We start from the raw sequence: 12,632 nt of genomic DNA, 5'->3' as shown, positions 1-12,632 counted from the left end.
GACAATTTCAGACACAGGGGACCTAACATGTTAAAAATCTCTCTCCAGGTTCATAGACCACTCGACAACTCACCTTTGCTCAGTGTCTTTCATACAAACCATATTGTGGAATGCTTTGTGGAGTTTAACAGCAAGAAAGCGAGAAGGGGAGAGAGGGACACACACCCCCAGGGAGAAATGGTCACAAGCTAAACTCAGGCTAGGTGTAGCCAAGAAGGGTCAACCCATGGGCTTAGTCTACACTACAAAGTTTTGTTGACATAGCTATGGTAACTAGGAGGGTGGGGGAAGGAATTGCACCTCCTAGCCAACACAACTGTGCTGACAAAATCCCCAGTGTAGATGCAATGATGCCAGCAGAAGTGCATCTGTTGGCTTAGCTGATGGTTTATTTGTGTTGGTCCAACGCCCCCTTCTATCAGCTTACGCTGCATCTCCACCAGGGGGCTCTGCCAGCACGGCTGTAGCAGTATAGTCATACTGTACTGGCAAAGCATCTGTTGTGCAGATAAGCACCTGATCCCATGGAAGTCTGCGGTAAGACGTTCACTGCTGTCAATGGGAGTAGAACCTGGCCTGTTGGTTCTCATCAAATGGTGGCAGTTTTGCCACTGTTCTCTTAACAGACGGCAAAGATGAGGCCATGTAGCCAGGAACAACTGCCCACTCAAACAATTCCCCACCCCAAGTGCTGCACAGGGGAAAGAGACCTCAGTTTAAAAGGGAGGTGCCCCAAAAGCTCCCGATGTTTGGAAGCTGGAGAAATATCCCAGCTGACCATGAATCAATGTGTATCAGTGATTGCTGTTCTCTCACTGATCTAGAACTCTGTCTGCCAGAAGAACTCAGCTCAAAACTGGAGCAAATACACACTCAGCTCCAGGAGATGAAGAAGCATCTGCTGGCTGGAGTGGGCCTGACCGGTAAGACACTTCCAGCCACTTCTATTTCCATGAGATTCACTTGCACAGGAAGTCACTATCTATATCTTCCTCTAATGAGGAGCCCACAATGTCTCTGCCCGTGGATGCGTCAGCATCAGCGGGTGTTGTGTGGACATATGAGTAGAATTTGGTCCTTTTTATGGTTCCGCTGGAGAGTTTCCATCAGTTGTAGCATAGCTAAGCTTAACTTAAGGCCAGCTGTTAGACAGCCGTTAACATCCCATTGCCCTACTCCAGTGGCTCCGGAGATCAGCACATGAAAGAATTAAAACTCAGAGCATTGCTATGGAATGGAATGGAATATGATTATCCCCATTTTACTGATGCGGAAAACTGAGGCATTGAGAATTAAGTGACTTGCACAAAACAAGTCAGTGAGAGAGCCAAGAAATGAACCCAGCTCTCCTGACTCGCTGTCCTGTGCTGTGACAACAAGACCAGCTTTCCTCCCAAATCAGATCCATATTTTGGAGGATATGAATTTAATTTCCAGACTCACCTCCTCATTCCCAGATACGCCTGCATAGAAATAGACTCTCGTGCATATATAGGTGGCATCTGCTACATTCATAAAGTTATGGCTTCCAGGAATCATGTCCCCTTTAATCCCAGAGGCTCATTTGTCAGGCATTTAAAACCAACAAACTAGTCTTGTATCAATTGGCAATCTATCAAGAAAGATGGGTCATGCCTGGACCTTGTCAGCTGAGCTGCCTGCCCCACAGAACCCTTAATTTTGGGAGTTCAGATTAATTGGGACCTGGATCCAAACTGCTCCTGGTTTTGATTTACAGAACTACATATCAACAACATCAAATTGTACCCTTCTCTACCTGAAATAGTTATTATAGCCGGGAGAAAAAGGTGCATTGGACCTGAAATACACCTCACTCCCCCAAATATCTGCCCATATGCACATACGACCGCCCCCATGCCCCAACCTCACCTCATTTACTGGTATCTTCAGGCATGCTGGTCAGTTGCAATGAGATGTTATTCCAAGAGAAGCCCCCTGAACCAACATTGGAGGAATAGGCTGTCAAGGTTCCTTCCCCACTCTGAACTCTAGGGTACAGATGTGGGGACCTGCATGAAAAACCCCTCAGCTTAGTTTTACCAGCTTAGGTTAAAACTTCCCCAAGGTACAAACTATTTTACCTTTTTCCCTTGGACTTTATTGCTGCCACCACCAAGCATCTAACAAATATATAACAGGGAAAGAGCCCGCTTGGAAACGTCTCTCACCCCCCCGCCCCCCACCCCAAAATCCTCCCAAACCCTACATTCCCTCTCCTGGGGAAGGCTTGATAAAAATCCTCACCAATTTGCATTGGTGAACACAGACTCAAACCCTTGGATCTTAAGAACAATGAAAAAGCAATCAGGTTCTTAAAAGAAGAATTTTAATTTAAGTAAAAGAGTCATCTCTGTAAAATCAGGATGGTAAATACCTTACAGGGTAATCAGATTCAAAACATAGAGAATCCCTCTAGGCAAAACCTTAAGTTACAAAAAGACACAAAAACAGGAATATACATTCCATTCAGCACAACTTATTTTATCAGCCATTTAAACAAAACAGAATTTAACGCATATCTAACTAGATTGCTTATTAGCCCTTTACAGGAGTTCTAACCTGTATTCCTGCTCTGATCTCAGCAAAAGCAACACACAGACACAGAGAGAGAACCCTTTGTTCCCCCACCCCCCAGCTTTGAAAGTATCTTGTCTCCTTGTTGGTCATTTTGGTCAGGTGCCAGCGAGGTTATCTTAGCTTCTTAACCCTTTACAGGTGAAAGGGTTTTTCTTCTGGCCAGGAGGGATTTAAAGGTGTTTACCCTTCCCTTTATATTTATGACGTAGGCCAATCACAGAAACATCATTTATGGAAAGTACCACTCTTTTGGGGGGTCAAGGGGAGGGAATCTTAAGGGTTGAAGAAAGAAAGACACACCATTGCAAAGTTCTCTGCCCCAAATGAAGGTCTTTCACATTCTTCTCTCTCACTGTGCTCCGTTACATGCTACTATCCAGAATTTACAAAGTTAAACTCCTCTTTTCTTCCTTCTTTCCCAATTTTTTGAGGGATTTTGTTGCCCAGGAAAGCGAGGCACCAATAGCTTATCACCTCCTATGCCTGTCCATTCTCGATAGTCCTGTGTTATCCTCTTGGCCACAGTCTCTCCTCTCTGCAGCCTCCTCAAATCCAGACTTAAAGGGTTTTGTGCTCCTTCAGTTCTTGGACCACTTACAGCTGCTTGCATGTGAATTATTGTCAGGCATGTTTTTACTGGGAGGGGGCTGGAATTCTTCAAATACAATTTTTTTTAAACAAAAGCCACCTTTATTCAAAAATGAAACATAGTTAAAAACGTGGTTTGCTTTTTAAATGTTCTGGAGGTTTTTTTAATGACACCTGGAAATGAAACTTTCATTTGGGGCTCCTTCCCCTTTCTACCACCCTTCCTTTTCTACTGGCAAAATGGAAAAAAGGAATAAAGGGGAGGGAAGGGGGGAAATTATAAAAGAGGAAGGAATGAAAGGAGTGGGAGAAAGAAACCCTGCAAATTGACTTTTTTTTTTTTAAACAAAAAAAAATACGTTTTTGCACAAAGTTTCAAAAAAAATTGAATGAATGAAAAAATGGTTCCTTTTCAAAATCTGTGGAACAAATATTACTCACATTTTTTCTGGATTTTTTTAATGAAAGATCTTTCCCTCTTTTTGCTCAGCTCTGATGGTATCAGTCCACCTTTCTCAGAGCTTCTGGGCCGGGCCTTTGCATGTTAAAGCATTTGGGGTAAAATGTTGCATGCACTTTCAAGGCCGTAAAGATAATACAAGGAGTACTAGCTGACGCCAGCTAAGACTCTGGCATAGCTTTGCCAGTGCAGCTGTGCGCTCTGTCCACACATGCCCTTGCCCTCTGTAGACTCAGGAAAGCATGTCTCTAAAGATGCATAATGGCTGGTTGATGTTTGGTTATTTCAGGCCTTAAATCTAGTGCTTTCCCAGCTTTCTACTTTCCCGCTGAAAACATCATGAGCTATGTGGCCGTCCGGCCCCTCCGTGACATGAAGCTCCAGGCCTTCACCTTGTGCTTTTGGATCCAAGCCCAGAATCGAGGCAGTCAGACCATTCTCGCCTATTGCACCCAGGAAAGAGACAACGAGCTGGTGGTGACTGTGGGCTCGGCCGTGGGGCTGTGGGTAGGGGGCCGCTTTGTTGAATTCCCCCTGCACCACAAATCTGAGGAGTGGCTCCACTACTGCGTGGCATGGGCTTCCCACTCCGGGGCAGCACATCTGTGGCTCAACGGAGTGGTGGGGAGAGAGATGAACCTCCAGAGAGGGTACATGAGCCAGGCCGGAGGGACGCTCGTCCTTGGGAAGGATAGAGATGAGCTCCTGGGGATCTTCTCCAACGGGTTCTCCGGGTGGATGAGCCACGTCAACCTGTGGAGCTGGGTCATCAGCCACGCCGACATCCGAGCGCTCGCCTTGTGCAGGCGCAGTGAGCTGAAGGGGGACGTGATCGCCTGGGGGGAGACCCCCATGAGTCTCTCAGGGGGAGTGGTGCTGGAGTCAGACCCCAGTTGCCAATGACAGCAGGTTGAATTGGTCCCCTCTTTCTGAGCAAATGGGGAAGCACATTTGTACAGTGTGTGATTTTTCTAAAGCACCTTGGCTAACTGGCCATTTCTCCTTCTGCTTTAAGTTTAGAGTCATTAAACACACAGGATAGTGTGACACGCAGGGCCCAGACACCCCTCGGGGAGAATAGAAGGTTTAAACCCCAAAACAGAGCCGTGGAACCAACAGATTTTATACTGTGTTAATGTGCTATAAAGGTCTACTGAGTAAGGTCTTTTCTGGATGCTTGTAATGTTCTAAAGTCAATGGTCATGATTATGCAATATGTCCACAGACTGTGGTTATGTATTTATGTATATAGAAATCCGTGCTCATAATCTATAGTACAGCTACAACTCCACCTGACATCCAGGCAGCAGGCAGGGAGGGGCAGCTGCCTCCTGAGACAGCCAAGACTAGCCCCAGCCTTGTACAACTTAGGGAAAGACAAATGACAGGCCATTAGAGTTAATGGGAAGACACAGATATCCCGGCTAGAATTCCTGCCCCCCCATGAATAACCATGAGTCAGCATGCGGGGGAGCGGGGAGGGAGAGAAGACAAGTCTTAGGGACCAGCTTGTAGATGGGAGCCTGTCTGTGAACCCTGGATTCCTCACTAAAGCGAGGGGGTACTCTTGGGTACCATTCCAAGTCCCCAGCAATAGGTAGCTTGCAGTAGAAAAGGGATTTTATCCAATATAGAAATGTAACGCCTGCAACGGCATCTTTATGTCCGTCTACTGTGTGACTTGTATGGGTTTGCTCTTTCTTACTATTTTATCTTTGGATCTATGGTTCTTCTATTAAATAAACCTCTTGTTTATTCCCCCCCCACACACACACCAGGTCATTGTGGAGTGTGCACCCCACTGTCAGCTGATCACTTCGGGGCTGCTTTCACACCTTTGGGATCCACTGAATGCATCCGATGAAGTGAGCTGTAGCTCACGAAAGCTTATGCTCAAATAAATTTTGTCTCTAAGGTTTTTGTTTGTCTCTAAGGTGCCACAAGTACTCCTTTTCCTTTTTCAAAGGGGGAAAGTCCAAGTATCTGGTAATTACAAACTCAGGAGGATGTTTTAGGGAGACTTGGTACCGGAAAGGCTGTTGGTGTCACCGTCCAAGGAGTAAAGAGGCTGGGGGGAGTCCGGGTGAGACCTTGTGCTTGTGGGCTGCCTACTGGTCTCCGGGATTTGAATCAAAGCCCCAGAATAGAGGCCCCCACGATTACAGGGCAGGGGGTGACAAAACCTCTTACCGCTCTAGGTGATCCCCAAAACGTCACCCTCACAGCTTTGCTTTGTTTGCAGGGACCTGACAGGGGTTAAGCCCCCACACGACTCTCAGACTCAAGCATTTGTCAGCAGTTTAAGCTGATTGATGTAGCTGCTGCCCCTTAGACAAAAGAAACACATGCACAGATCTCTCCCATACACAGCAGCCTCACACGTGGCATTATCTTCTTCTGTTCCTTCACAGGGGCTGGGCTACCGTCTGTCCATCCATTACTTGCCTCCTCACCCCTTCTCTGTGGTGTGCTCTCTATGCATGGGCTCCACACTTCTCATGCCAGCATTGCATCCTCTCACCCCTCGCGTGGGAACAGCCCCATCCTTATGTGGGTTCTCTTTCACCACCCCAGGGATCATTCCATCCCCCTGAGCATGGGATTATCTCAGTCCACTGCCCCTATGCAGTCATCTTCCCAGACCCCACCCCATTCCAGGATCTTCTTTCCTGGACTTAGGTTGACCTATGGGCCAAGCCAGACTAAAGCCCGTGGCAGTTAATTGCCATCAAACACCCATTCTTTCCATGGTCAGAAGTTTATTTTTTCTTCCAAAGGGAAACAACTGAAAAATAAAACCTGAGCATGCAAACAGCCTGGCACCTTCTACACATGCTGTCTGCATGATAAAACTCTGATCCTCATTCTCTCAAAGGACAGGAGTACTTGAGCTAAAGCAGAGTCTCCATCAGCAAATAAAGCAAATAACATGCTGGTGAACAGTTCTGCTTCTTTCCAGCAGAAAGCAGCAACGCACAAGATAGTTGGGCACAGATGTCTGAATAGAATTATTTGTATCTGCTCTGTAAGACCCTTATGGCAAAGACTAGCTTTAGATTTTATTTTACAACTTTAAAACATGAAATTAATTATAAAAAAAATCTGGACCAGTAAATGCATTACAAAAAAAGCACTCCAGTGCTCTAATGCTGCACTGCCCTTTCCTGCAAGGGCCAACACATTAGTTTTCAGAACGAATAGAATGCTCAGGAGTAGAATTAGTCAAGAACCAGCTCTGGAAAGCTCCTTAAAACCAAATTAGGCTTATAAACAATAAAGAAGCTGAGGCCTAGAGTTTCATCAGTGCCAATAAATCTGGGTGCTCAGCTCAACAACTTGGGCCTGGTTTGGAATGGTGTGGAGCACCCATCAGAGGGGGAGCACAACTCAAAGAACAAGTTCTGCTCTTCTGAATATCAGGGCCCCAGTGGCCAGCTTTTCAAAGTGTGCTCCCCAGGTTGGGTGCAGCTGTGCCCTTTGGCAAATATGTCCAGAAGTGTTATACATGGCATCTGCTGGGGACTTTTGAAAATCAGACCTTTGTTTAGGTGCCATAATAGGAAAAGAGCTCTTTCAAAAAGCTGGCCCCAACTATCTCAAGTTGGGCACCCAAAAATTGCATACCAGCATTTAGTGGACACTTGAAAAATGTTCAAGTTTAAAGAAAACGAATTCTACTGCTGCATCCCCACCTGCACTCTTTCCTCCACCACAGAGAGAACAATTCACACACAAACCCAGTATATTGCAGGGCCTGATTCTCCTCTCACCTTAATGGCCCCAATGGCATTTCTCTGTATTTGTGCATGCGCAGAATCTGGCCCCCACGTATCACAAGAACATTTTGCCTCCTCTCTTCCAAGTGGAAGCATAACATTCTGACAGCAGTAAAAGAAAGGAAAACACATGATGCAATCAACACACATTGGGGGGCCCACGTGTTGGACAGAGTTTGTTTTATTGTCACAAGAAAATTTACATGCATTTCATATATTCTTTTGCTGCCACAATGTGCTAAATAAGTGACAGTGAATAATTCTCCTCTGATTCCTTCAGAACACTTTGATGTTACTAGAGGACCATTTACCACTCATGCTTCTGGTATATTTTGTTAGTAGCAAAGGTTATTTCTCCCCCTTGTAAAAGTGACAGCACAGTGCCACCAAGAGGGGACCAGATTTGAAACACTTCTGTCTGCAGCTGCGTTTGTACCTCACCGATTTGGTCCAATGCCAATAGAAAGATTAATTCCAGGATCACTCCAGTCTCTGTTGGAAGAAATCCTTACTTCTATAGAAATTCTCAGGGCTTTAGGGGGTTTTGATCTTAGAAATGCTTTGCAGGAATAGTTGATTCTGGCAACTTACACTTTATGAGCCTGATTCTGCTCTCACGACAGCATAAATCGGGCATAACTCCCGTGAAGTCAAGCTGTGAAATGGGTGTGGGATCAGAATCGACAGAGAATCAAAGTCAGACAGTGGCATTTTGCGGGGGGAGGAAATGTGTACAGTCATTTCTTCCCCTTCCCCAAGAAGAGTTGAGCCAGTTCTGACTGTCTGCATCACGCAGACAGATTCAGATTAATTTTCACGCAGCCCTTTGGTCGACACTTCAGGGCGGGTTTTCTGGCTTCCATTTTTGTGTCAGCAAATTGTGGGTACAAATAAGGTCACCTAGAGGTACCTGACTGCAGCTGAAAAGATGGTACTTAGAACTCCAGGCACAATCATTTACTTACATATCCAAATAATCTGAACTGCACCTGGAAATAGGTGTTGGTTGTAACAGCTTAAGGCCTAGCTGAAAATCAGGCCTGCTTCCCCTTTGAACAGCTAGGCAGCACAGCCCTGTGAGTGTTGAAATGCCCCATTGCAACAAACAGACTGGGCCTGCAGACTTAGGCCTTCTCCATTTGTAATTTGTTTTCCTATCAGATTTAATACTTATCGTTAGGCTCCATGACAAATAGCAGCAGACACGTCTAGTCTCACTCATTGGGCCTGAGACTTGCTCATTACCATGCTTTCTCACTCTCGCACACATTCCTAAGCTTATCTCACTCATTTTGAGTAAATATATAAAGGTTTAAAACATTTTTACTCAGGCTCTGCAAGAGACAATAATACAGCCGGGACCTCCTTGGAGATTGGAAAGCCGTTTTCCAAGCTTGTGTATTGTGGTAGCCACGGAGATAACAGGCTCATGAGAAGAGAGGAGGCTACGTGGGTTTTTTTGTGTGTATGTGACTACTTGATGGTCAAAAAAATATGAGTTTGCCCAAAAAATGAGCAGGACTTGATCAAAAGCTTGCAGGTTCTGCCAAATACAGTTCAAAATTTACACCCCACTGGACAAATTCATGTCCTCAGGGATCTCCAACCACCCAGGTCTTGGCTCCAACTAGCAAATAGTTGTGTTTATTAAAATCCACTGGTTTGCGCTGTATATAGAATTCCCACGTGCCCTAGACTTTAGTATGAATTAGGACCTCTAAGCATTTCATATGCAATATTAAGCAATGTACATTTTAAAAACAAACTATTAAGTGCTGGTTGAATTAAAAACATGGACTGTTGCATGTCGCTAAGGACCAAAGATGAGAGTCCCTGTCTTAAGCAATGACCTACCACACCACCTGGAAAGTGTCACTGTTTGGGGCTGTCAAACTCACTCTTAAGGACAGCCAACCCATGGCATCTCTGCCACAGGCCACCTAGAAGGGTTATACAACAAGAGTGAGCCGACCGTCCTGACAAGGCCCTCAATGTACTGAGAACGTTTGTGATGAGCAACCGTTTGTGAGGCAAAAACCTCTTTCAGCCTGTGCCATAACAGCCACGTGCAGAAGTTTTCATCAAATCAGATTTATATACAGCTACTAACCAATCGTTCCAGCACAACCTATCAAGAGCCCTTTCTGCATTAAGGGCTAATGTTAACCTCTTCCTCATCAATTCTTTCCTGGGACCTCCCCCTTTCGCTAGCCATTGCCACATCAAGGATCTTCACACTTCTGCCCACTGGCTCTCAGAGGCACCAGCTTCCTCTGTCTGGTTAGGAGGATTACAGCAAAGGGCCAACCACTCAGTTTTCCCTGTGTTGCCAGCACCCAGAGGCAAAACAACAGCAGGGGTTTGTTGCCCGGTGTGCGCCACCCAATAAACACAACGGAGTGGAGAAGCAGAAAAGTTTATTTGGAATTCCAAAGAAAGGTACAGGGAGAGAAATCTCAAATCCTGCACACCAGAGCAGGTCATTACACACACTTTTATATTCCTTAGTGCTACTGCGCTACACATCAGCCAGTCAAAGCTTTGCACAAATACTCTGCCTTCCTTATATGGGTTACAACAATGTTTATTTCCTGCAACCTCTAACAAGCATTCCTAGCAACTTAAACAACCAGCACATCCTGTCTGGCCTTGTAGCTGTCTCTCCTGTTATCTTTAACTTGGCGTCAGCAAACCTTACACTATGAGGCATTATTTACAACAGCAACATTGTTTTAAGAGCAAAAGAGGTTACTCAAACCAGCCAGGCCTGAGTTCTATTAAGGAGGGTTGACAAGAAGCCGTTAGGCCTTCAGCAGGGAGACTTCCTCGACCCTTATGGCCTTCCATCCCCTCTACTTAACTAGTGGCCATGCCCTGGGGTCTCCAGCAATTCCCTCCTTTGAGAATACTTATTTCTGTTGCTTGAGTCTTCTCATCTTTATTTACTTACTAGTGGGCTATGCATAAAATTAAAATTTTTAAAGCTATGCAAAATAAGCATTTTTACACAGGACCACATAGAACACAGTAAACATAACATGATTAATACAGGGGGAAAAAAACCTTAAATAATAGGCTAAACAACCCACTTAGCCACGGGGAAAGGCCCCAACCAGAAAATAAAGAGCCTAGCCAATCTTCCCCAGTTTGCTGATGAATGCCCTTTGCCAGCTGCTGTAGGCGTTGTAAATCAGTTTCTACGGATGGCCCTGCATCTGTTATATTAAAGCAACACATTCCTGCAAACTTCTGGCATAGGTGACCATGGCGTAGAAGCAAATAATTCACAGCCAACCTGTTCTGTAGCATCCCCTGACGTACCTCCCCTAACTCATGTGAGAGTTGGGCCAGGACGGCTGAGGTTAAATTAATGGCCTTTGCCACCGTGCAGGCAAGGTGCTCTACTGCGTGGTAATTATGCACCACAAGCCCAGGAATACCAACTAAGGAAAAGGCCAGAGCTGCTGCCTCAGTCTCTGAGAATAAGGTTCTCTGAGAACGACGTTGCGTTCACTGCACTCTGGGCCAGTGCCAGCCAGGTATTTACGGGTACAGTGCCTGAAACAGCAGTACTGGTTAGGCACACGGCCAAGAGGGGGAATAAAATATACCCTCCCATCTACTTTCCTGCCTTCCCGGTGGGCTGCCGTTTGAATAATAATTTTAGTCCAAGATCCTCAGTGGAGGGGGCTGAATGCACGGTCCACCTTTCAGCCGGGGGGAGGGTTGACACCACTTTCAGCCGGGTATAATGAATTCAATTTTTGCGTCCCTTGACCTTTGCTGCTGTGTGGGAGACCAGCAGGATGGTATAGGGTCCCTTCCACTTTTCCTGGAGGGGCTCGTCTTTCCAGGTACATACGAGCACTGAATCACCAGGCTGCAGGGAGTGGATGGGCGAGTCCAAGGGTAGAGGCTGGGAATCCTTAGTATACCTGTAAAGAGGCAAAAGAACAGCAGACAGGGAACACATATACTGAGACAGAAACCCATTCCCCAGTTCCCACTCTCCCCCTGACACAACCGGTGTACCATTCATAGGCCATGCCCTTCCAAACATAATTTCAAAGGGACTGAGCCCTAATCTACCCTTTGGGAGAGCACGGATGCGGAGCAGGACTAGGGGCAGGGCATCAGGCCACCGTAGAGAGGCCTCCTGGCATACTTTCGAGAGATGACGCTTAAGGGTCTGATTGGTTCGCTCCACTACCCCCCTGGCTTGCGGTCTCCAGAGTGTATGGAGTTTCCAGGGAATCTGTAAGGCGTCTGAGATGCTTTGGACGATTTTTGACGTGAAGTGTGTTCCATTGTCAGATTTTATCCACTGGGGAAGTCCAAAGCGAGGAATGATCTCCTTAACAAACTTGAGAGCCACTGTCCTGGCAGTGCAATTGCGACATGGAAAGGCTTCCGGCCATCCGCTGAATCTATTCACTATGACAAGGAGATACTTGAACTCTTGGGTCCAGGGAAACTCAGTAAAGTCTATTTGCCGCACCCGTCCGGGGCATGGAGTGGGTTCCAGGGCCGCTGGTGGCACTGGGTGTCCTGGTCGGGGGTTATTCTTTTGACAGACTAGGCATTCCACCTGTACCTGGGCAGCCAGGGGTCTGAGTCTGGAGGTTATGAAGTACTTTCCCATTAGTTGGATAAGTGCCTCCCTGCCAGCGTGAGTGGTTTGATGTAGTTTCTGTAATACTGGCAGCATTAGGCCCTTTGGTAAGAGGACTTTCCCTTCCGGGGAATGAAGCCATCCCTCCTTTTCCTGGAGACCAAGTTTGTCAGCTAGCTGTTTCTCCTCCCCAGAATACTGAGGGGTCGGGAGCTCCCCCACTGATGGGATAAGGGCATGGATATAGGTGTTCTCAGTCTGAGGGGACATCAGGGTGGCAGCATGCTTCGCCTCTCTATCTGCCCTGGCATTACCCCTGGTCACATATTGATCCTCCTTCTGATGGGCCTTACAGTATACCACTGCCACTTCCAAGGGGAGTTGCACTGCCTCTAGAAGCCAGAGGATTTGGGGCCTGTGTTTTACTGGGGAGCCTTGGGCTGTCAGCATTCCCCTTTGTTTCCATAGACCAGCATGGGCATGCAGCACACCAAAAGCATATTTGGAATCAGTGAAAATATTGACCCGTTTTCCTTTGGACAGGTCGAGTGCACGGGTAAGGGCCACTAGCTCAGCCAACTGGGCAAAGGTCCCAGCA

The 12,632-nt window shown here is 46.5% G+C and overlaps 1 protein-coding gene across 1 annotated transcript in view; it reads left to right on the top strand.

Annotated features, from left to right (window-relative positions):
* Nucleotides 1-5,564, top strand: part of CA6 (carbonic anhydrase 6) — a 40,716-nt gene extending 35,152 nt beyond the window's left edge. Inside the window, exons 9-10 of the mRNA XM_084651608.1 lie at nt 825-923; nt 3,936-5,564. Of these exons, the coding sequence (XP_084507734.1) occupies nt 825-923; nt 3,936-4,549 (713 nt within the window). The 3' untranslated portion in view covers nt 4,550-5,564. The remainder of the gene's footprint in view (nt 1-824; nt 924-3,935) is intronic.
* The last annotated feature ends 7,068 nt before the right edge of the window (nt 5,565-12,632 follow it).

The sequence above is a fragment of the Lepidochelys olivacea genome (assembly GCF_965140295.1).
Source record: "Lepidochelys olivacea isolate rLepOli2 genome assembly, chromosome: 18".
NCBI lineage: Eukaryota > Metazoa > Chordata > Testudines > Cheloniidae > Lepidochelys > Lepidochelys olivacea.
This window is presented reverse-complemented; position numbering and strand designations above follow the sequence as displayed.